This window comes from Polypterus senegalus, chromosome 12 (assembly GCF_016835505.1).
Source record: "Polypterus senegalus isolate Bchr_013 chromosome 12, ASM1683550v1, whole genome shotgun sequence".
NCBI lineage: Eukaryota > Metazoa > Chordata > Cladistia > Polypteriformes > Polypteridae > Polypterus > Polypterus senegalus.
Window position 1 is genome coordinate 158095581 of NC_053165.1, and position 25920 is coordinate 158121500.

Below are 25920 nucleotides of genomic sequence, written 5' to 3' on the forward strand. Positions count from 1 at the left end.
CTTTTGGTCTGAACGCTTTGTCCTTATTGCACTGCTGTCCTCTTCCAGGTGCGATGATCCCCGTTACGGAGTTCAAGCAGTTCACAGATCAGCAGCCAGCCTTCCGGGTCCTCAAGCCGTGGTGGGATGTCTTCACGGAGTACCTCTGCATCACCATGCTGATGATCGGCGTGTTTGGCTGCACTTTACAGGTGGGTAAAGGCTTCTGGGGAATGAGGGAGACTGCTAATGTGCTTCTCTAGATTGGGGATTGAGTGAATTGGGCTTACGTTTCCTTATAATGTCAGCCAGCTGGCCTTCAGATGTTTCAGGAAATTATGCTGGTGACTTAAATGTTTTAGCGTCCATATCAAACAGCAGAGCCAAGGATGTGTCTATGTCAGTCTCCCTGTACAGTGCTGCATAATGTGACTGGTGGCATGTAAACTGAGAACTGATTGATGGACTGTTTTGGATCTTTGAACATTATGTAATGTATGCAGTGTTTTTGGAGGGCTGTGCTGCCCCTGGGTATTGGTAACACCACTGTAGCAGGACGGCGTGAGAATTAAGGAATCCGTGTCAGCGAGGAAGTGAGTGAAAACCATCTGGGAGAGGGCTGACCTCTACATATCCGCTTATTAATTACCTGAATGCCGAACCAACAGTGACACCATTAGCCTTAAATAGAACAGAGGTGGTGCGGGGGTGGGGAGTGGTGGGAGTGCAGAGCCTGGGGTGAAACATGCCCACTCGGCAAACAGCAATCGGGCTATTGGCACTTGGGTATGCTGCTGGCATCTGCTCAAAACACAATTCTGATATGGGTCACTTCCAGATCTCTGTAGATGAAATGCACGCAGTCGGTGCCAAGTGTTCCACGTGTCTGCCTTTCAGTTTCACGCATTGTTAAAGCGGACCATACTCAGTCCTCTGGGTGAGGCGATAAATGAAGTGTTTGGAGAGACGGACCCCGATTTGAGATTTGTGTGTGTTGCAGCATAAGAGTCCCACCGAAATACAGTATGTGGAGGGTGCCAGCTGTCTGTGCTGTTTCATTCAGTTCTGGCCACCAGTTGATTTGCACTGCAGTTGGCATAATCCTAAGTGGTACGGCCACTGATTGGCTTGGCAGCTGTCCTACGTACAGCTGCTGCACAGCTGCTTTTTGTTTTGTGGCGTTGTTTCAAAATTTTTTGGAGCACATATCCTATACTGCCTGGTACGCTGGCACAGAAGTGGGCATATGTGGCTGTCTATATCTTTCCCATCCACGCAGTTTCTATGATGTTCCAGGCTGATGCTGTCCGGACATAATTGGAATGCGGGTCACTCTAGAGAACATTGCCACATTTATCACAACCTGAAATACTGTGCCACATTTCTCCTTAGCCAACTCACGACCTTCTTCTCCCCATCCTCACCCACACAGCTGGTCGGTGTATCGAATTTCAGTTGAATTTGGGAAGAATGACCAGTCTGTGCTCCTAAAGGGTGAGGCGATAAATGAAGCGTTTTGCGAGACGGACCCCGATTTGAGATGTGTGTGTGTTGCAGCATAAGAGTCCCACCGAAATACAGTATGTGGTGGGTGCCAACTGTCTGTGCTGTTTAATTCAGTTCTGGCCACCAGTCGATTTGCACTGCAGTTGGCATAATCCTGTGGTACGGCCACTGACTGGCATGGCAGCTGTCCTACGTACAGCTGCTGCACAGCTGCTTTTTGTTTTGTGGCGTTTTCAAAATTTTTTGGAGCACATATCCTATACTGCCTGGTACGCTGGCACAGAAGTGGGCATATGTGGCTGCCTATATCTTTCCCATCCACGCAGTTTCTATGATGTTCCAGGCTGATGCTGTCCGGACATAATTGAAATGCGGGTCACTCTAGAGAACATTGCCACATTTATCACAACCTGAAATACTGTGCCACATTTCTCCTTAGTCAACTCACGACCTTCTTCTCCCCATCCTCGCCCACACAGCTGGTCGGTGTATCGAATTTCAGTTGAGTTTGGGAAGAATGACCAGCCTGTGCTCCATAAGGGCGTCACTCTGATGAGTTGAGCCTCTCTGCGGTTTGGGCTATAAAATTTACTTGGTTATAAAGATAATAAGTGAGTGTCGCCAGTAAAGTGTGACTCGGGATGGCACATAAGGCCCTCACTGTCCAGAAAATGACACACGATGAGGAGTTTGCTAGTCGTGGGAGGCTGGGGACAAAACGCTGCAGAGGAAGTTGCTTTGTGTTTGTTAGCAAACGGCTCAGGAATGTTAGAAACCACAAATATGCAAATATCATTAGTGAGCCTGGCAGGAAACGCAGCAGACCGCACCGTCTGCACGGCTCCTTTGATCACTTCTAGGTTTGGCCCCTGGTGTTTTTCCATGTACTTGCAGTAGCATTTGACGCATGCGTTCTGGAAGGCAGCACTGCAGTCATAGGCTAAGTTCTCTACAGTCGTGGCCAGAAGTTGTGAGAATGAGACCAAGTGTTGGTTTTCACCAAGTGTGCTGCTTCAGTGTTTTTAGATCTTTGTGTCAGATGTTTCTCTGGTACACTGAAGTAGAATTACAAGCATTTCAGAAGTTTCAAAGGCTTTTATTGACAAGGACATGAAGTTTATGCGCAGAGTCCATATTTGGAGTGTTGGCCCTTCTTTGTTTGTCAAGACCCCTGCAATTCACCCTGGCAGGCTGTCTGTCAATCAACTTCTGGGCCAAATCCTGACTGATGGCAGCCCATTCTTATATAATCAATGCTTGGAGTTTGTCAGAATTGGTGGGTTTTTGTTTGAGGATTGACCACAAGTTCTCAAAGGGATTAAAGGTCTGGGGAGTTTCCTGGCCATGGACCCCAAATTTTGACGTTTTGTTCCCCGAGTCACTCAGTTCTCACTTTTGCCTTATGGCCCTGGTGCTCCATCATGTTGGTCACCAAATTGTTCTTGGATGGTCGGGAGAAGTCGCTCTCTCTGGATGTTTTGGTCCCATTCTTTATTCATGGCTGTGTTCTTAGGCCAAATGGCGAGTGAGCCCACTGCCTTGGCTGACATGAATGGTCTCGGGATGCTTTACTCTTGGCATGACACGGGGCTGATGGCTTATTTTTTCTGGATGACCCCAAACAATCGGAAAGGGGATTCATTAGAAAAAGTGACTTGTCCCCAGCAGTCCAATCCCAGAATGTCAGTCTGTCGCTGATGTTGTTCTTGGCTTCTCTGCTGTCGTTTTTGACCCCCACCAGGCCATCCTCCAAAAGTCTTCCCCTCACTCACACCTGCCTGCTGCCATTCCTGAGCAAGCTCTGCACTGGCGGTTCCCACAGCTGAATCCATATTGGGAGATGGTCAGTCCTGGTGCTTGCTGGACTTTCTTGGGCGTCCTGAAGCCTTCTTCACAACAATTGATCCTCTCTCCTTGAAGTTCTTGATGATCTGATAAATGGCTGATTTGGGTGCAATCTTACTAGCAGCGATAGCTTTCCCTGTGAAGCCCTTTTTGTGCAAAGCAATGGTGGTCCTTTGGTGGCAGGGCTGACATGCAGTGGTTTTTTGGGATGAAGTTAATTTTCATGGCAGAGAGGGACGTTGTAATTCATTGGAATTCATCTGATCCCTGTTCAGAACATTCTGGAGTCGATGCAAATTGCCATTATAAAAAACTGAGGCAGCACACTTTGTGAGAATTCATATTTGTGTCATTCTCAAAACTTTGGGCCACAGCTGTATAATAGTGAAGCTTTGGGATAGATGGCTAATGAAGCCTATGGGTGGAAAGAATTCTCCTAAAACCTATATTCCCTTCTTATTGTTCACAAATCACAGGAAGAGTATTGGCAAGGGAAAAACAAAATGGCATCTGAAAGATTGAATTGTGCTATGGAAACCTTGTTGGCAGTGTGTGTGTGTATATATATATATATATATACTGTATATATATATATATATTTCGATTCAATAAAACGGGTCAATTTTTTTATAGCACCTTTAATAGAGGACAGCACAGTGGCGCAGTGGGTAGCGCTGCTGCCTCACAGTTAGGAGACCTTGGGTTCACTTCCAGGGTCCTCCCTGTGTGGAGTTTGCATGTACTCCCCGTGTGTTTCCTCCCACAGTCCAAAGACATGCAGGTTAGGTGTATTGGTGATCCTAAATTGTGTGTGTGTGTGTCCTGCAGTGGGCTGGCACCCTGCCCAGGGTTTGTTTCCTGTCTTGCGCCCTGTGCTGGCTGGGATTGGCTCCAGCAGACCCCCGTGACCCTGTGTTGGGATACAGCGGGTTGGCTAATGACTGACTTTTAGTAGAATTGATAATTGTAATTGGTGTCTTTCCGACACACTCCACACAGTTATCCATCCATCCATCCATTATCCAACCCACTATATCCCAACTACAGGGTCACAAGGGTCTGCTGGAGCCTATCCCAGCCAACACAGGGCGCAAGGCAGGAAACAAACCCCAGGCAGGGTGCCAGCCCACCACAGCCACACAGTTATAGTAAGTTAAAATATATTGTGACCACTAGGTGGCGTTTCAAAGTCCCAAACCCTTGACACGACTGCAATAACACAGTCCTGGGTTCCAATGCACTGTTTTTAATTTGCTAGTACCCTTTCACATGAATTCTTTCTCCTTCACATCCTCCCAGGTGAGCTTTGCCCCACTCTGCTCTCAGCTCTCACTCTCCTGGCGGAGGCAGAACAGCTCTTTTCCCACCTGGACCCAGTGGTACGTTTGGTGCCAATAGCATTGCCACCTGGAAGCTATTCTGGGTAATGGCAGAACTTCCTAGGATGGGACAGCTCCCCTTGGTGGTACCCAAGTACCCCAACAGGGGCCGTTCATCTGGACTACAGCTCCCATGCTGCCATGTAGGTGTACAAATGGAAACTCCCATCAGAGGGATGCTGCCATGCTCGCTGCAGGTGGATCACAGGCAATCTGTCTGCCACTGTCCTTGCATTATAAAGGCTGGTTAAGGACCCACCATGTATCCAAGACCAGGATGCCAGCCTGACCTTGCCCTTTATGACACTATCTAGAAGGCAGAAACAAAGCCACGACTGAATGCCAGTTCTTTACAGGTTTGGTCCCAACAGACCAATTTAGAATTGTCAATCAACCTAGTTGGCACATTTTTAGGATGGAAGAGGAATTCGGAGGAGAGGAGAACCTGTACACAGATGGCCCGGCCTGGGAGTGAAAGACTGAGGCAGCTTTGATTGTGCCACTGTTTTGTCTGAAGTTTACATTAATAAGGCAATTAACAACTGAATTTAATATTCACGTTGCACACGCTGCTGACATTAATTGGGTGTGGACAATACGGCTAAGGGCTACAGACTGTAACTCCCAAAATGTATGGCCTAACCCCAGTCGCGGTCTGCTTTTAAACAAGGGCAATAACCTCCTGTAAAAAAATACCCATGCGGCATAAAGAACAATGGGGTGCCACATGTCCAGCGCCCTGCTGTGAATCCCATGATTGTTCGCTGCCTGTGTGCCGTTTCTACATTTTCTCCCAGGTTTTGTGGGTTTTTCTTTGGCCACTATATTTTTTCCTCCCACATCCATAATATGTACATCCATCCATCCATTTTCCAACCCGCTGAATCCTAACTACAGGGTCACGGGGGGGTCTGCTGGAGTCAATCCCAGCCAACACAGGGCAGAAGGCAGGAACCAATCCTGGGCATGGTGCCAACCCACCGCAGGACACACACCAAGCACACACTAGGGCCAATTTAGAATCGCCAATCCACCTAACCGGCATGTCTTTGGACTGTGGGAGGAAACAGAAGATGTACAGTTTAGGTGAATTGGTAATTGTTTAGGTTTTGAAATCTGTAAATGTATGTATGTGTGAATTAAAAAAACGCCTTTTTAGTAAAGTTTTGTTGTCAAGTGGCTTTGTTGTCATGTCCTCCATATGCAGTATTGCAGCATACAGTGCAACATATCCAGTCAAAGTAAAAAGTATGTGAACCCTTTGGAATGATCTGGTTTACTGCATGAGTTGGTCATAAAAGTGATCTGATCTTCATCTCGGTCACAGGTCCTGATCTACACAATGAGCTCAAGCCAATGGCACACACAAAATTCTACTCTTTCATGTCTTTATTTTACAAACGCATTCAACGTTCACAGTGGTCGTGGAAAAAGTAAGTGAACCTTGGGATTGAATAACTGGTTGACCCTCCTTTGGCAGCAATGACCTCAACCAGGCGCTTCCTGTCACTGCAGATCAGACCTTCCTCTTCTTCCCTGCAGGACTGCCTTAACTCCTCCATATCTGTTGGTTGTCTTCTGTGTGTGGCTCTCGGTCTTCAAGTCATTCAATAGGATTGAGGTCTGGGCTCTGACTGGGCCGCTCCAAAAGGCGGATTTTGTTCTTCTGAAGCCATCGTGCTGTGGATTTGCTGCGATGTTTGTCCTGTTGCATCACCCAGCCTCTCCTGAGCTTAAATTGACGGACAGACACCCTCACATTATCCTGGAGAATTTGTCGATAAACTTGTGAATTCATTTTCCCCTTCAATGATGGCAAACTGTTCCAGGCCCTGATGCGGCAAAGCAGGCCCAAATCATGATGTTCCCTCCACCATACTGTACTGTAGGGATGATGTTTTGATGTTGATATGCGTTGCCCTTTTTACGCCAAACAAAGTTCTGCTTGTTCCTCCCAAATAGTTCGATTTTGGTTTCATCGCTCCACAAGACATTTTCCCAGTACCGTTGTGGAGTGTCCAAGTGTTCTTTCGCAAACTTCAGGCGTTCAGTAATGTTCTTTTTTGATAGCAGTGGCTTCCTTCTTGGTGTCCTGCCATGGACTCCTTTATTGTTCAATGTTTTGCGTATAGTTGACACCTGAACAGAGATGTTAGCCAGTTCTGATGACTTCATCAAGTCCTTTGCTGTCACTCTGGGGTTCTTCTTTACCTCATTGCTGACTTTGCGTTGTGTTCTTGGGGTCATCTTGGCAGGGCACCCACTTCTAGGCAGAGTAGCCACAATACCAAACGGTCTCCATTTATAGACAACGTGCCTAACAGTAGGCTGATGAATATCTCAGATCTTTGAGGTGACTTTGTAACCCTTTCCAGCCTCTTGCGGATCAACAATTCTCCATCGTAGCTCTTCAGACTGCTCTTTAGTGTGAGGCGCGATTCCCATCTGGATGTGCTTCTTGTCAAAAACTCAAACTCAAACTTTATCGTGTTTGTGATCAATCAAAGTCATTCAAGGCCTCACCTCTGAACTCGTCTCATGAAATGGACTTCAGGTGTGCGGAATTCGGACTGCAATGAGCTTTTTAAAAAGTCACTAGCTTAGGGTTCTCTTACTTTTTCCAACCTTCAGTTTCACAGTTTGAATGATTTATTCAATATGGTCAAATATTCTCTGAAAATCTGTGTATGTTTAGTTCTAGGAGACTGTGTTTGTTCATTATTGGGACTGACATGAAGATACGACCAGGTTTTGTATTTAAATTTTATTAATTTTATTGTAATCGTTCCATACAAATAGATCAATTTTTCCAAAAAAATAGGGTTGAAAAACAAGTACTGAGAGAGAGAGAGAGCGAGCATGGCCAATGGAGTAAAACTTATGGCTTGTAAACACACCTAAATTGATGAGTTTAATAGGGCAATAGAGATGAATGGAGAAGAAAAAGAAATGCAGAGATAATTGCTTCCTCGGTGCTTTAAGAGCTTATTCTTAAATATTATTGATCAGATCCTGCCAGGTTTTGAAAAAGTTCTGCACAGATCCTCTAACTGAGAATTTAATTTGTTCCAATTTCAAATAGTATAAAACATCAGTTACCCACTGACTTAAAAGAGGAGAGTTCGGATCCTTCCAGTTTAGCAAAATAAGTCTGCGTGCCAATAGTGTAGTGAAGGCGATCACAGTTTCTTTGTCCTTCTCCACTTTAAACCCGTCTGTAACAACAACAACAACATTTATTTCTATAGCACATTTTCATACACACAGTAGCTCAAAGTGCTTTACATAATGAAGAATAGAAAAATAAAAGACACAATAAGAAAACAAAATAAATCAACATTAATTAACATTGAATAAGAGTAAGGTCCAATGGCCAGGGGGGATAGCAAAAAACAAACAAAAAAACTCCAGACGGCTGGAGAAAAAAATAAAATCTGCAGGGGTACCAGGCCACGGGACCACCAAGTCCCCTCTGGGCATTCTACCTAACATAAATGAAACAGTCCTCTTTGGATTTAGGGTTCTCACGGAAGGACTCGATGATGATGGTCACGTAGACTTCTGCCTTTTAATCCATCCATCATTGTTGGAGCATCATGAAGCTTTGAGTAGGTGGTGGTGGTGCAGGCCACCACCACACAGAAACCAGAAAAAGAAACAGAAGAGAGAGTAGGGGGTCAGTACGGATTTTAGAGCCACCATGAATAGTTATTGTGATGAATTGAACATACAGAGTATCAGGATTAAGTTAAAGTGAAGTTATGAGAAGGCCATGTTAAAGTAATGTGTATTCAGCAGTGTTTTAAAGTGTTCTACTGTATCAGCCTGGCGAATTCCTATTGGCAGGCTATTCCAGATTTGAGGTGCATAACAGCAGAAGGCCGCCTGCCCGCCTCACCACTTCTTTTAAGTTTTGCTCTTGGAATTCTAAGGAGATACTCATTTGAGGATCTGAGGTTACGATTTGGAATATAACGTGTCAGGCATTCCGATATATAAGATGGAGTGAGATTATTTAAAGCTTTATAAACCATAAGCAGAATTTTAAAGTCAATTCTGAATGACACAGGTAACCAGTGTAGTGACATCATGACCGGTGTGATGTGCTCTGATTTTCTTTTCCCAGTTAGGATTCTAGCAGCTGCATTCTGCACTCGTTGCAAGTGATTTATGTCTTTTTTTTTATGTCCTCTTTTTCTGAGAGGAGTGCGTTACAGTAATCTAGTCGACTGAAAACAAACGCGTGAACTAATTTCTCAGCATCTTTCAATGATATGAGGTCTAACTTTACTTATGTTTCTTAAGTGAAAAAATGCTGTCCTAGTGATCTGATGAATATGCGATTTAAAATTCAGATTACAGTCAACAATTACCACTAAGCTTTTTACTTCCGTCTTAACTTTTAATTCTAGTGCATCAAGTTTATTTCTGATAACCTCATTGTCTCCATTATTGCCAATTACTAAAATTTCAGTTTTCTCTTTATTTAACTTGAGAAAGTTACTATTCATCCATTCTGAGATACAAGTCAGACATTGTGTTAGTGAATCAAGAGAGTTGGGGTCATCAGGTGCTATTGATAAGTACAGCTGTGTGTCATCAGCATAGCTGTGGTAGCTCACGTTGTGCCCTGAGATAATCTGACCTAACGGAAGCATGTAGATTGAGAAGAGCAGCGGACCCAGGATAGAGCCTTCTGGAACACCATATCGGATATAGTAAGAACACCAAACACAGCTGTTAATGGGTCAGGAGGGATTGGGACCCCAAGGCTGTCTGAAAGGCACTTAAAAAGTTTTGTCCAGAATGATGTTAATTTGGGGCAGGCCCGAAACATGTGACCCAGTGAGGCTGGGACTTGATTGCAGCGTTCGCAGGTTGGCTGGAGTTTTAGTCGAGACAGATGTGCTCGATTATATAATTTTGAATTGAATAATTGTATGCTTTGCGCATATGGGGCTCGAGTGAATTCTCTGCATTGCTACCTTCCACTGCTTTTCTGATATATTAAGTGAGATATCTTTTCCCCAGTGTCCTCTTGGATTTTTAAAAGGGAGGGACTGTAAAATAATTGTATATATTGCGGTGATGGTGTCTTAAGTCCTTGAAACTGAGCAATATTTTTTCCGGCATGGAGGAGGGTGCAAGATGAGGAAAACTGGGCAGGTTCTGTTTAACAAAGTTTCTAATTTGAAGATAGTGAAAGAAATGTGTGGCTGGAAAGTTAAATTTGGATTGTAATTGTTCATAGGATGCAAAGACGTTGTCTATATAAAGATCTCTAAGCAATTTAATCCCAAATTTTTTCCGGATATTAAAAACTGCATATGTTTGCGAAGGTTGAAAGAGGTGGTTCTCGTGCAGAGGTGCCACACATAAAAGATTCTCCATCTTAAAATGCTTTCTACATTGGTTCCATAGTCTGAGTGGGTGAAGCACAATTGGGTTGTTAGTATATTGCCGATAACTTGCAATACGACCAGGTTTTATCTGGGAATTAGACATAAATATAGAGAATTCCTAGGGGTTCACATACTGTGCAAGACAAGTAAAAAACAAAACTACACTATAATAGATACTGAAGAGATATTCATTTACTTACTTACTTATTTATTATTACTAAAAACAAGAATGTTATCTCAGTGTCTGTGTAGTTTTCCTCCCACTGTCCAACACAGGTTAGGTGAATTGCGTGCGCGTGCCCGTGTGTGTGCGCGCGTGTGTACGCACATTTGCCCTGCGATGGACTGGCACCCTGCCCAGGTTTGTTCCTGCCTGCGCATTATACTTGCCCCCCCCATCCCAAAACCAAGCAACCCTTGTCTGGATTAAGTGGGTTAGAAAACGACATGACATAATACAGCTCAGATCAGGTTGGGGGGGCATGCACTGGTACTACACCTCGCCGCACCCACCCCACGATGAAGTAGATCGGCATCCTGGTTGGCAACCCCCCAGGCAGACACACGGTCCAGTCCCACCCTCCGGAAATGACCCTGTATCTGCCGCAGCCAGGTGTTATGTGGGTGTCCCCTGGGCCTGGTCCAGCCACTCGGGTCCCCAACAATGAATGTCCTGCAAGCCTGATCACCCTCGGGGAATCACACCACATGGCTGTAGTGCCGTAACTGACACTTTCTCATAATGCAGGTAATGTTCGGGACTCCGTGAGCAACACAAAGTCAAACCAGCGGTACCCAGGGATCTCCGAAGAGACATCAAAGGGGTCCAGTCTTCATCTCAGGTCACTTGATAGCATCCATGTCTCATAAACAGGGAGCTCCAGAACTCTAAAGATTTGGACCTTCGTCCTTTTTCAGATATCAGGAGCGCCACTCGCACCTTTATGGTGACCTCATGACCCTCCAGGCTCTCCCAATCCGTCTACAGACTTCATAGGAAGAGTCACCAGAGACATGAATGTCACTGCTGAGGACATAATACCAAGAACAGTTAATAGAAATGGCAGTCGTAACAACTGTATTGCATGTAAATAAACTCCTAGGAGCAGATCTGAGAAGAGTCTGTCCAGCCAAGTGGTAGAAGATGTTGGAGAACCTGCTAGGTGGAAGTAAGACAAAGGGGCCATGTGGAGGGTGGGAGCGCTCCTCCACAATGCAGTAGGCTTAATAAAGATGTCACTAAAGGGGGTTCAGGTCCCACAGACGTCCCATAGAGGTCCCAATGATCTTTTGTGCTGTGTGTACCATCTTGTGGTCAGAGACACTGCAGAAGGTGATGCAATGGCTCAGAATGCTCTCGATGGTGTCCACCTGTAGAATATGGTGAGAATAGGAGGAGGTCAGCTTGCCTCCCTCAATCGCTGCAGGCAGTGGAGACGCTGCTGCACCATCTTGGTTATGGAGGTGGAGTTAATTGACCGAGTAAGGTCAGCTACCAGGGGCACATCAAGGAAGTGGGTTCTCTCGATCAGTTCCACCACCATAATCCTCGGTGTGCAGTGGGGTGTGTACAGCATGGTGCTTTCTTCCATCTTGTCCAGTACATTGAGACGGTTTTTGGCACATTAACCAGTCCACCTGTCATCGTGTCTCCATTCTGTAAGCAGACCCCCCACCACTGTGTCATCAGAAAACCTTAATGATGGTCTCAGAGCTGTACGCAGCTGTACAGTCGTGAGCTAGCAGAGTGAACAGAAGAGGGCCGAGTACGCAGCCCTGGGGGGATGCCAGTGTTCACCATGATGGTGTTTCTGATGCGGACTGTCTGGGGGTCTGTCTGTCAGGAAGTTCAGGATCCAGTAGCTTAGGGAGGTGTTGTAGTCTAGCAGACTCCACTTTTAAAGCATCTTGTGATGGTTCGTTGACCACTTTTTTTTGTATATCTCCTTTATTATATATTATCTAAAGTTATGAAATGGTAAAGCATAGAATATCATTCTCAGGCCTACTCTGAAGGGGCAGAGCCTAATCTAGCAGCACTGGGTGTAAGGTAGGAACCAGCCATGGACAGTCAGTCTTGGGGTCTCCTCAAACACTCGCTTATCTAGATGGTGTACCCAAAATGAAACCCAAACTGTTTAAACCTTGCAACCACTTAGTGTGGGATGTAAAGCTTTGGACCCTCAGCCTGTGAGGCAGCAAGGCTACCCAGCGTTATAAAATAGTCAGTCATTGTCCAACCTGCTATATCCTAATTACAGGGTCACGGGGGTCTGCTGGGGCCAATCCCAGCCAACATAGGGCGCAAGGCAGGAACCAATCCCTGCAGGGCACACACAGCCCACACCAAGGACAATTTAGGGTCGCCAATGCACCTAACCTGCATGTCTTTGGACTGTGGGAGGAAACCCACGCAGACACGGAGAGGACATGCAAACTCCATACAGGGAGGACTCGGGAAGCGAACCCACAGGACTCCTAAGTGCAAGGCAGCAGCGCTACCCACTGCGCCCCCATGCGTTATAAAATAGTTGTGTATAAAATAAAAGGATGTATTGTTGCTTTGAGTATAGGAAGGTTGGCAGCAGGCGCTAATAGCGCGTTGCCACACCCCCCACACGACAAGCCACCTGAATTGGTACCCGAGTGCAGCGGGCGACCTCAGTGCCAGGCTGGAACAGTGGGAGGCTTATTACGGTGGCACTCCAAAAATAAAGGAAGTTTGTAATCGATTTACTTACATAATTATCACAATTATCCATTCCTGTTTATTTTTGGTTGCTCTCAATTAAAGATTTTTTGTTCTGTTTGTGTTTGGTGTCGAGTTTCTATGAATAAAATAATCTCTTTGTCTTTTCTGAGGTTCTGTAAAGTCCCTTAGCCTGTTCTTTATAAATCATCCACTCGAGATGATGATGATGATAGACTTTATTAATCAAACAGAAAGTCACAATATAAATAAAAGCTGTTTGTTTATACAGAATTCCCAAATAGCGTCAATTGCCTCCCCGCAACCACCTTCTGTGTTTTGTGTAAAAGAAGACGAGGTGTGGTTCAAATCAGCGAGACTCAGAGCTGAAGGGCGGCAGCGGCGGCTCATTTCCTCCATGTGGCGTGTAAGGAGCTTGTCTGCCCCTCCTCGCCGCCTCGTGTTGCTTTCTCTTTGTCATTGCACAGAGTCGGGCCACATGAATAATGCAGATGGGAGCAGATGTTGCCTGCTGGCTCGCCTGTCGCACAAGGGCAGCTGTGGACTGCACTCTAACAAAATGTCACTTCCATTAGCCGTGCTTATCTATCTCACTTATGAAACATTTAAGCAATCTGACCGTTGTACAATGTTTGACCAGAAATGCGAAAACCTATAATGGGGCTGTTCCACCCCCCCCTGTGTGAAATAATGGAAATCTTTCTTAATCTAGTCCAGACTTTAGTTTTCCACTTCTTCTTCTTCTTCTTCTTTCGGCTGTTCCCGTTAGCGGTCGTCACAGTGGATCATCTTCTTCTTTCATATCTTTCTGTCCTCGTCATCTTGTTCTGTTATCCCCATCACCTGCATGTCCTCTCTCACCACATCCATTAACCTTCTCTTAGGCCTTCCTCTTTTCCTCTTCCCTGGCAGCTCTATCCTTAGCATCCTTCTCCCAATATACCCCTCACCTCTCCTCTGCACGTGTCCAAACCAACGCAATCTCGCCTCTCTGACTTTGTCTCCCAACCATCCAACCTGAGCTGACCCTCTAATGTCCTCATTTCTAATCCTGTCCATCCTCGTCACACTCAATGAAAATCTTAGCATCTTTAACTCTGCCACCTCCAGCTCTGTCTCCTGTGCCACCGTCTCCAGCCCATATAACATAGCTGCTCTCACTACCGTCCTGTAGACCTTCACTGTCACTCTTGCTGATACCCGTCTGTCACTCATCTCCACCCACTCCACCCTGCCTGCACTCTCTTCTTCACTTCTCTTCCATAATCCCCATTAGTCTGTACTGTTGATCCCAAGTATTTAAACTCATCCACTTTCGCCAGCTCTACTCTCCTCATCCTCACCACTCCACTGACCTTCCTTTCATTCACACACGTGTTTTCTCTCTTGGTGGTCCTACTGACCTTCATTCCTCTCCTCTCTAGAGCAGATCTCCACCTCTCCAGGGTCTCCTCACCCTGCTCCCTACTATCGCTACAGATCACAATGTCATTAGCAAACATCACAGCCCACGGGGACTCCTGTCTAATCTCGTCTGTCAGCCTGTCCATCACCATTGAAAATAAGAAAGGGCTCAGAGCCGATCCCTGATGTAATCCCACCTCCGTCACTCGTACTGCAGACCTCACCACGGTCACACTTGTAGGTGGAGTGGTGGCTCTGAGGCTAGGGATCTGCACTGGCAATCGCAAGGTTGCTGGTTCGAATCCTGTAAATGCCAAAAGTGGCTCTGCTATGTTGGGCCCTTCAGCAAGGCCCATAACCTGCTATTGCTGAGCGCTTTGTGTAGTGAGAAAAGTGCTATATAAATGCAAAGTATTATCATTATTATACTTCCCTCGTACATATCCAGTACAACTCATATGTACTTCTCTGCCACTCCTGACTTCCTCATACAATACCATAACTCCTCTCAGTCACCCTGTCATATCCTTTCTCCAGGTCCACAAAGACGCAATGCAACTCCTTCTGGCCTTTCTCCATCAACACTTTCAGAGCAAACATCACATCTCTGGTGCTCTTTCTTGGCATGAAACCATCCTGCTGCTCACTAATCATCACCTCACAGAAAAGTGAAAGATCGCTCTGCACAGTGCAGCAGCTAATATAACATTCTGAAACCCACGTAAACCAATTCAGAGTCGCAGGATGGCACACTAGGTATACAGCAGGAGTCAGCTGTGGACCAGACACCCACTCGGGCTCACATTCATGTCTCTAGTTGACCTTAGGGGCGTTAGAGAGAAAATAAATAAAGTAGACGAGGAAGACTCATCTGTGGTGGGCTGGCGCCTGCCCAGGGTTTGTTTCCTGCCTTGCGCCCTGTGCTGGCTGGGATTGGCTCCAGCAGACCCCCGTGACCCTGTAGTTAGGATATAGCGGGTTGGATAATGGGTGGATGGATGGATGGATGGATGGATGGAGGAAGACTCATGCAGATGTGGGGAGAAGGTGTGGACTCAACAGGGACAAAGACCAGAAACAGGATTTATAACCTGGGATGCTGCCTTCATGAAGCAACAGAGGTAACCACTGCGATTCTGTGCTGCTTACTGGTGTGATGGAAACCGCGGCGTCAACGGCCCAAACCCCAACATGAACACCAAGCGTAGTCTTGGGTTCAAACAAAGGTTGGTTTATTAACCAAATCGCCTCAGACCAGTTACAATAAGCACAAAACACACAGGCTTTCACTCCTCACAATAACGCATCACTGCACTGCCCTCCTCCAGTCAAGTGTTGCCCTATGTCCTCCCTGCTCAGACTCGGCCGGATAAGGGAGTGTGGACCCTTTTATTACAGTAACGGGAGTACTTCTGGTGCCCTATGGAAGCACTTCCGGGTCACAAGGAAGTCCATTATAACAGGGGGCTTCTCTCTCTGCAGTGCCCTCTCGCAGCACCCAGTGACCCCAGCAGGGCTGCCCTGCTGGACTACATTTCCCAGCATGCCCTGCTTGCTTCCAACTGGGCACGGATATCCGGCACTGCTTCCATCTAGTGTGCTGGGGTAATAAGAACTTCCCAGCAATATCTTTTCTTTTCCGATCCTTCCTTCTGGGTCTGCTTCTGGTTTTCTCCACGGCTGGGATGCCCATCCAGCCCATCTTCACCGGTTAATTAATGCTGTGAAAAGACCCTGAGACTTGCTGTTTGTTGTTATAACTTTGAGTCTCGAAGAACGCAAGTCCCAGAAACACTTCCACTAGAATGGGTGGGGGGATCTACTGCCACCATCTTGCTAAATAAACACTATGAATGAAAATTCCCGTAATGGTGACATAGCCTTAATGCTACGTTCACATTACTAGCCTCATTCTCGATTCTGATTTTTTTGCCCAGGTAGGCCAATCCGATCTTGACAGCTCACAATTGATAAGTACAAGTGACCTTTAAGTGACTGTCACATGAACACATCTGTCATTCGAAATGGAACGCACGCACACATTGATGCACAATGTGTCGTCAACAACAAAAAACATCACATTTGTGAGACGAGCCCTGGTATTAAAACCGACAAAATGGACACTGCAGTAGCTATCGTACGCAACGCATTTTGCTCTGGAGGACGGAAGCGGTTTGTCAGATGCAAACAATTACGGCAATAGATAGATAGATAGATAGAATTCTTTATTGTCATTGTGCATACACATAACGAAATTTTTTGGTGGTAGGACTCGGCTTCAAGGCAGAATACTTAAAATACACAAGTCAAGTCATGTCAGGGAGCGGGCACTGGTACAGTTTGTTGCTGCACACTTTTACATTTTTTTTACTTTTACATTTTACATTATGTAAAAGTAAAAATCGTACAGCTGATTACTATTGGATAAAATTGTTTATAACTTTTTTACTAATAAAGATTTATTAACAAAATTTTCACAAAATATTCTTCAAATCTTGTACTAAGAATATGTGTAAATAGATTTGCTAAATTGACACAAAAGCCATAAATAAATGAAATAATCAAAATGGTAAATCTATGGTTTCATGTCAAAATGTTTTGTTTAATTTCGAAGTTTTGATAATAAAATAAAATTTTATTTTCTAGTTTGTTATTGTTTTAATATTTTGAATTATTAGTGTAAGGGGGCACCAAAATTAATGTATTTACTCTTGTACCATGCGCCCTCGTGTAAGACGCACACCCTAATTTTTACAAAGAAAATCGCGAAAAAAGCTTTGCCCCGTGTACGACGCGTGTATGACGCACGTTGTGATTGTATAGGAAGCGTTTAGAGAGAGAGCGAGCACTGTCGAGCGAGAGAGAGCACGAGTGGGCGAGTGAGAGAGAACGTGAGTGCGCGAGCGAGAGAGAGAGAGCATGAGTGCGTGAGTGAGTGAGTGAGAGAGAGAGAGAGAGAGAGAGAGAGCATGAGTGAGCGAGTGAGAGAGAGTGTGCGAGTGGGCAAGCGAGAGAGAGAGACAGAGCCGCGAGTGGGCGAGCACGTGAGCGAGAGAGAGAGCGCGAGTGGGCGAGCACGCGAGCGAGAGCGAGAGAGCATGAGTGCGCGAGTGAGCGAGCCAAAGCAGAAGAAGTTTCCTCGTGTATGACGCGCACCTGACTTTGATGCTAATTTTCGGGAAAAAATGTGCGTGTGGTACACACGTAAATATGGTACTTAGTGCTTAGGGCCCTGGCCGTACCACACTGTCATACTGTGACAGAGAACGCTTTCTATAGCGGATCTGTAGAAGTTTGTGAGCAGCCGAGAGGAGAATCCAGCACCCCTCATCTTTCTGTGGAAGAGGAGTCTTTGTTGGGCCTTCTTTACCAGGTGAGATGTGATGTGGATACCCAAGAACTTGATATTGTCCACACCCATTACAGCCTCCTCATGTATGAATATAGGAGCATGTTCTGTTCTTCTGGACCTCCTATAGTCCACAAGGACCTCTTTGGTCTTGCTGGTGTTCAAGATGAGACTGTTGGCTGAGCACCATAGTGCTAGGTGTTGTGTCTCCTCTCTGTAGTGAGTCTCATTATTGTCTGATATGTCACCCACCACGGTCGTATCATCATTAAAGGGTTGGTAGAAAGCCAGATGGCTGGGCGTTGCTGTTTTTGCGGCCATTGCTGGCACTGCCACTCCAAGAGATGTGTGTGTACGAGAAAGGAGCCAGCAGCGGCAGGACCATCACTGTTGTCCCCGTCTCCTCCATTGTTGTTTGTTGTGCCACACTGACGGTGCTGGTTGATGACAACAGCCATCAGGCCAGAAAAAAAGCAAAACATGAATTCTGACCGTTCTAATTCATGTTGCATGGCCATGATTTGCATACATATCTGATCTAGGACCACAAAATGTATGAAAATTATTCAAATTATTGGATTTCTGTCAGATTGGCGTCACTTTAAGGAAAACAATTTGATTTGAGTCGCTTCAACCTGGTAATGTGAGTGAAGTCCAAGTTGTCTCATCTTCACCACTGATAAAGCCCATCACTGTGGTGTCGTCCGCAAAATGAGTGATGGGGTCTGTGCTGTGCCTGGCACAAAAGACGGGTAGAGAATGTGAGTGGAAGTCGGAAAACAACCCTGGACAGGGTCATGTCATTTTCTAGCCTGCTTATTCAGACCAGGGTCACGTGTGGGGTCTGGGCTGGAGCCTATCCCAGCTAGCATTGGGCACAAGGCAGGAATAAACCCTGGAAAAGGGTGCCAATCCATCACCGAGTGAACACACACACACACACATCAGGGGCCAATTTGGTGTCGCCAGTTCACCTAACCTGCATGCCTTTGGCCAGTAGGGTGGTAACTGGAGCACCCAGAGCACCTGCTGCTCCTTACTGTGAGGCAGCATTGGTACCACTGCTCTGCCGTGCTGCCCACGGACCAGGTGTTCTTTTCAAATACACTAAATGCATCATTAGATGTGCTCTGCTGTGAACGTTTCTGTTGATTTTTGGGTCAAGTGATTTTTTTTTTCACTTTCTGGTATAAAGTTGTATAGCGCGGTAGTTTCACTGTCCAAGCCTATTTTTCCAGAGCAGGGTCGCAGGGAAGCTGTAGCCTATTCCAGCAAGTATTGGGTGCAATGCAGGAACAATTCCCAGACAGGGCACCATCCCATCATAAGCTGAACACACACACACACACACACACACACACACACACATATCAGGGGCCAATTTAGATAGATAGATAGTGTGAATAAAAGGCGCTATATAGCGCCCGACCTGGCACAGACTCACTCGGAGGCACGTGTAAAAAAAACACAGACTTTTATTTTCTTTCAGCTGGAGGGCAGCACGTCTTCCCCCGTGAACCCCACAGCCACAACACAGTCCCAAAGCACTTTCAGCAAACCACGATAGCACTCCTGTTTTGAACCACCACTCCTCCCTGGCAACCTCATCCTCTTCCTCCCGATTCTGGCCCTGAGTGGTGGTTGCCGGTCCTTTTTATAGCCCACCCGGAAATGCTGCAGGTTTTTGATCACCTGTTCCTGATTGCACTTCCGGGCAGGACTGTAGAGTTGTCCAGACTGGCTCCGGGATCCATGCAGCACCCCCTGGCGGCCACCCCAGATCCCCACAGGGTTGTGTAGAACTCCATCTCCCATGGAGCCCTGCGGGAAACTGAGGCACCATCGTCAGCCAGGGAGGCTGCCACCAAGCGTCCCGGGGGAGGTACTGAGACACCCATGGTGGCTCCCCCGGAACATATGTAGAAGGGGCGTCCCGACCGGGCATGGGACAGATAGATAGATAGATACTTTATTAATCCCCATGGAGAAATTCACATATTCCAGCAGTATACTGATAAAGACAATAATAATTAAAGAGCGATAAAAATGCAGTGCAAGTTAAAAAATGCAAGGTGGAGAGTGCAAGTAAGTAAAGCAAGTAAAACAGACAATAACTTTGTATAATATTAACGTTTATACCACCCGGGTGAAACTGAAGAATCGCATAGTGTGGGGTCTCCTCAGTCTGTCAGTGGAGCAGGATGGTGACAGCAGTCTGTCGCTGAAGCTGCTCCTCTGTCTGGAGATGATCCTGTTCAGTGGATGCAGTGGATTCTCCATGATTGACAGGAGTCTGCTCAGCGCCCGTCGCTCTGCCATGGATGTCAAACTGTCCAGCTCCATGTCTACAATAGAGCCTGCCTTCCTCACCAGTTTGTCCAGGTGTGAGGCGTCCCTCTTCTTTACGCTGCCTGCCCAGCACACCAGCACATAGAAGAGGGCACTCGCCACAACCGTCTGATAGAACATCTGCAGCATCTTATTGAAGCATTTTAGCATTGCCAATCCACCTAACCTGCGTGTGTTTGGACTTTGTGAGGAAACTGAAGCCCCCCAGAAGGGAGACACAGGGAGAACATACAAACTCCATGCCATGCAGGGAGCATCTGGGACATGAAGGCTAGTCTCTCTGTTGCGAGGCAGCGCCGTCTCCACGGCCCCGCCCTCTGTCTCAAGTAATAATTAGCATATATGCAAAATAGTGCATAGCAGAGCGTCTTCACGGGGCCGTTCCTGTATTGGAATGCTGAGCCGCTCTTTCCTTTCTGCTCTATAAATTAATAAAGACTGTGGCTGGCCTGAGAATTCCTTTTTCTTTGTCTCTTTTTTTTTTGTTTTCTTTTTCAGCCCAACTCAGCAGTCAGTTAATAGCCCCACAAATCCCATTTGTTTTAAAAAAGGTGCATTTTGTTGAACACACACTGGTTATTAAAGACAAAGACCCAGAATATTCCGTCTCCCCTAATAAAAACGTTTTTTTTTTTTTTCTTTTCCTGTTACTATGGTAACCGGTCTTGCTATTAAAGCATTCTTTTTAATTTAAGTGCGCGAGACTAAGCCAAGTAAATTCAGAAGCACTTAGGCTGACTGAAAATCGTCACATTAAAAAGAATTTGCTGCCAACTGTCAGGCGGATCCAGCCTTGAATGATCTGTGTTTAGAAGTAAGCTTAATTTAATGTTGTTTTTTTTTATTGTTTGTTAGCTCACTTGCTTTGGGTCTAAAGAGCTCTGACGGGGTGCCCTGTGCAGTTACAGTATATCTAGATCTCGGAAGAAGCGGGACAGGATTTATGGAGGATAGGAATGTGCGCGCTTCGGGATCAGTCGTTCTTCTGTCTGTCAGCAGAGGGTAGAGTTACGATTGTCCGTTCGATGAATCCGCTGCTTCTGCTACATGGGCAAAGCTGGCATCATTGGGGGGCACTCTGTGTTTTTGATTTCACCTGTGCCTTCAGTACCATCCAGCCATCCCTGTTAAGGGGCAAACTCAGACATATGCAGGTGGGTAAGCCTATGATATCCTGGATACAATGGATTATCTGTCCCGAAGACCAAAGTTTGTGAGGTAATGTGACAGAGCTGGGGGACCATTGCCTTTCACAGCAACATAAGGCCCAAGACTCTTGATTGAAGGGGTGCAAGTCCACCGGCCAGTTCAAGTCTACCTTCTCCAATTGTTGCTTATGCCAAGAGAGTTAGGGGGCCAGGGCCTGTTTATTGTCAGCTTAACCTGCGTGTCTGTAGCAAGCGGCGGTGAACCCTGCCTGCTAGTTTAGAATCGCCTAATCAGGATGCTGGGTAACTCTGTGGGATATTGAGCACTTCTTCTTTGGGCTGCTCCTGTTAGGGGTCGCCACAGCGGATCATCTTCTTCCATCTCTTTCTGTCCTCGTCATCTTGCTCTGTCACCCCCATCACCTGCATGTCCTCTCTCACCACATCCATAAACCTTCTCTTAGGCCTTCCTCTTCTCCTCTTCTCTGGCAGCTCTATCCTTAGCATCCCAATACACCCAGCATCTCTCACCTGCACACGGCCAAACCAACGCAATCTCGCCTCTCTGACTTTGTCTCCCATCCTGAGCTGACCCTCTAATGTCCTCATTTCTAATCCTCGTCACACCCAATGCCAATCTTAGCATCTTTAACTCTGCCACCTCCAGCTCTGTCTCCTGTGCCACCGTCTCCAGCCCATATAACATAGCTGGTCTCACCACCGTCCCTGTCACTGTTGCCAATACCCGTCTGTCACAAATCACTCCTGACACTCCTCTTCACCCACTCCACCCTGCCTGCACTCTCTTCTTCACTTCTCTTCCACACTCCCCATTACTCTGTACCAGTGAATGGCAACCTTTTTCGAGTTGCGGGGCACCTGAGGGACTGCCCATAAATAAAGTCGTGACGACACAATCTATGGACTTTCGCCAATAAAAACAGTAATAAAAGACATTTTATTAATACAGGAATCAAAGGATAAATCTTAAATTTAATTAATGTGAACGTTGAGATTGTTTTTCAGCACATATGAGATTGATGCGAGGATCAGTTTTCGAAAGACAGACGCGCATTTCCCTGTCGATCATTTGGAGTCTCTCACGTTCCTTAGACTTCATTTCCGTATCCGTACAGTGAGCGAGATCTTCTAACAACGAGACTTTTTAAGTCTCACGAGGTGCGTTTTTGACACCGCTGGTGTTGATATTATGATGAATGGTGAACAGCGAAAATTTTACCTTGCATTCAAAATAAATACATTCGTTTATTCAACAATCTGATTAACCGTTATCTGTTTTTCCAACATACAATGTTTTTTTTTAAACATTATCTTTTAATCAACCAAAAGTTCAAAAACACTAGCAATTTTAAATGTTTTACAAAAGTTTTCGCGGCGCCCCTAAAAAATTCCATGGCGCACCGGTTGCCCGACAATGCTCTATACCAGGGGTGTCGAACTCTGGTCCTGGAGGGCCGCAATGGCTGCAGGCTTTCATTCTAACCACCTTCTTAATTAGTGACCTGTTTTTGCTGCTGATTAACTTCTTTTGCCTTCGTTTTAATGAACTCGGACCCCTTAGTTCTTTCTTTTTCCTTAATTAGCAGCCAAACAATAATGAGACACAAACCAAGCAAATAGGTGACCAGCTAAACACATTATCTGAACATAAAGAAAGGTGATGGTCTCAGTAAGATTGATCTTTCAGGTCAATAATCAGAAATAGAAAATCAACAGTTTTGGAAATGTCTGTTGTAGCAGAATGAGAGCAGCAGCAAGCCTTGGAATTAAATAACGGGTTCAATTAACAGCAAGAATCGGCTTCTCATTAAGGAACTGGTTGGAGTTTGAAGCCCCAGTTTAGCTGCTCATCTGTTGGCTCGTTTCACGTGCCATTTCTGTTTGGCTGCCATTTAATGAAGAAAAGAATCAATTGAGAGGACTGAATCGTTAAAAACAGGGCTATTAAAATGAAAGGGAAAAGGAGTTAATTAGCAGTGAAAGCTGATTAGGAAAAGGGTGGGAATGAAAACCTGCAACCACTGCGGCCCTCCAGACCCGGAGTTTGACACCCGTGCTCTATGCTGTTGATCAAGTCAAGTCAAGTTGGGGAGCGTGCACTGACACAGCGCGTTGCCATACCCACTACACGACGAAACAACTCGGGATCCCGGTCCCAGAGAGACATACGGTCCAGTCCCACCCTCCGGAAATAGGTAGGTTTGGATTTTTTTTCTCCCTAAATAATAAAAACCATCATTTAAAAACTGCATTTTGTGTTTACTTGTGTTATATTTGACTAATGGTTAAATGTGTTTGATGATCAGAAACATTTTGTGTGACAAACATGCAAAAGAATAAGAAATCAGGAAGGGGGCAAATAGTTTTTCACACCACTGTACATGTGACGGCGACTTGCTTTGCAGATCCTACAGGATCGATGTGCGTGCTTTGATATTTGATGAACGGTTCGATGTGGTGAAGCAAAATGCCAACATACAAATGCATTCGTGGTGCTTTTATATTCAACCGTCGCATATTCCCCATCGTCAGAACACATTTTAAAAGGCTCACATACCACCTTCGGTGCCATCTGTTTTTTTTTTTTGCACCTTCATAACATCATCCGAATGTACGACAGCGTATTTGAGCCATAGAGAAAAAAATTAAGGACACGGAGAAAAGGTCTACTTTGTGAAATTTCGAATTTTAATCTTAAAAACGCCAACTTTAACCTCGTAGTCCATCCATCCACTATCCAACCCGCTATATCCTAACTACAGGGCCACGGGGGTCTGCTGGAGCCAATCCCAGCCAACACAGGGTACAAGGCAGGACACAAACCCCGGGCAGGGCGCCAGCCCACCGCAGTTTTACCTCGTAGTTTACTTTATTATTAAAGCAGACCGTCGTTAACGTCATCTTAAAACGGACCCACTTGTTAATCACTACGAGCTTCTGGAGCTTCCACCTGAACTGACAGCAACGGCAGGCAGCAATCTCCACGCAGAGCACGTTACACTTCTGATATTCCAGCTCTCTGCACATTTACAATCCTGAGATTTCTACTTGATATGACTTTCGGGATGAATTGCATTAAAGTATGTGTGTTACATTTTACAGATAAATCGTTAACTTCATTTAAGTAATGAATACTGTTAATACTTACACACGGTGGCGCTGCTGTCTCACCGCGAGTTGCGTCCCCTTGTGTTGCCTGCCTTGAGTTTGCATGTTTTCCTGGTGGGTTTCCACAGTGGGCTTCAGTTTCCTTCCAAAGACATGAAGTTTTGGTGATTTGGTGACGTTAAAATGACGCCAGGTGCTTGTGTTCACCTTACGATGAGCTGATGCCCCGTCCGGGGATTTTGTTTCTTTCTCGCACCCGATGCTTGCTGGGATGGGCACAACCCCAGATTGATGGATGTCATCAGAATTTAATGGCTGTTTCAAGAAATTCACAACACAGTGAAGCCAAATGTTTTCCAAACGTGATGATATCTCGCACTGCCACCTGGTGGAATCTTCCAGATTTACGTAAAGTACGTGCGCAAGTATAAATAGTACAACGCTTACGTAGCAGGAGCATGCATCGGGTCGCGTGAAATATAAACCTGGCCTAAGTCGGAGGACCTGCTTGCAGGCCTGGATGCAGATTAAGGTCATACCCAGGACGGTGCGATGGCAGGTTAGGGGTCTTGCTCAAGGGTCCAATGCAGTGGAGTCACTTCCGCCGTTTATGGGATTCGAACTGGCAACCTTCCATTTGCCAGCGCAGATACTTAGCCTCAGAGCCACCACTTTGCCCTACCCACACATATGTGCTCATTATGGTGTGGTGTGGGTGACACAGGTAAGTCACTCAAACTGCCAGCTTTGGCATGGTGGTCACTAAGGAAATGCAACTGTATATGTTGTAGAACAGCGTTAATCAAACTTTTTGGTGTCGTGGCCCACTTTTTTTCCCATGTAGGTGTCTTCACAACCCACCTGACTGAATCGAGCATGACTATCAGAGCAGGAATGGCTATGACCACCTTAGTGACTTGTGCTTGGTCATCCGAGTGCTTAAGGGGACCCCCACTCCCTTACTGAATCGGGCACAATCTTTAGAGCCCCGGGGCGGGTATGGAATCAAGGCGTGTTGATCGAGCGTTGGAGCAGCAGACCACTGCGACCCACTGCCATCATAAACAGCAGCAACTCGTAGCGCCCAAATTTGCTGCTAATTTGACAATTCCGTATTGCACTACAGCTGCCCCTTGTCCTCACAGACAGCAGTGGTCTGTCTGCTGCTACGCCCCGTCAGATAAAGTACGTGCTCTGATCTGTTTCTTTAACTCTTAACCAGGGTTGCATTTAGCCTTTAATTGACCTCGTTGGTAACACTGTGTAATTTGTGCCCGATTCCATTGGCCCCTTTCATCGGTGGTCTGCATTCAAACACAGTACCGCCATTGACTGGATGTTTTTTGGATGGCTGCCCATTCTTCATTTCCCAGCGCTATTCCAACAAGCACATCTACTGCCACAACACTCTCTTCAAGTCGGCTTAAATCTAACTACGTTGTGCAATCCCGGGCATTTTAGGCCCCCCGGGCAAAGCAGTGCACTGCGGTCCCCTGCCTACACAACCACTCAGCAGGTCGCAACATACATAGATTAGCATGCGTTAAGACGGCCCTGTTGTAATCTCCCTAGCAACTGCACATTCACCTGGGGGTCTGTTACGTACCACCCGCTCATATATTGTGTTGCTTCAGATTGAACCGTCATTGAGTGCGTTTACATGCACACATAAAACAGATTAGGGTGAATAACCCACTTAAGGCAGAAACCTGGTTTCTGA

The 25920-nt window shown here is 46.0% G+C and overlaps 1 protein-coding gene across 1 annotated transcript in view; it reads left to right on the forward strand.

The window, feature by feature from the left end:
* LOC120540015 (volume-regulated anion channel subunit LRRC8C-like) overlaps positions 1-25920 on the forward strand; it is a 67583-nt gene that overhangs the window by 33601 nt on the left and 8062 nt on the right. The window contains exon 2 of the mRNA XM_039770459.1: positions 49-191. Within this exon, the coding sequence (XP_039626393.1) occupies positions 54-191 (138 nt within the window). The 5' untranslated portion in view covers positions 49-53. The remainder of the gene's footprint in view (positions 1-48; positions 192-25920) is intronic.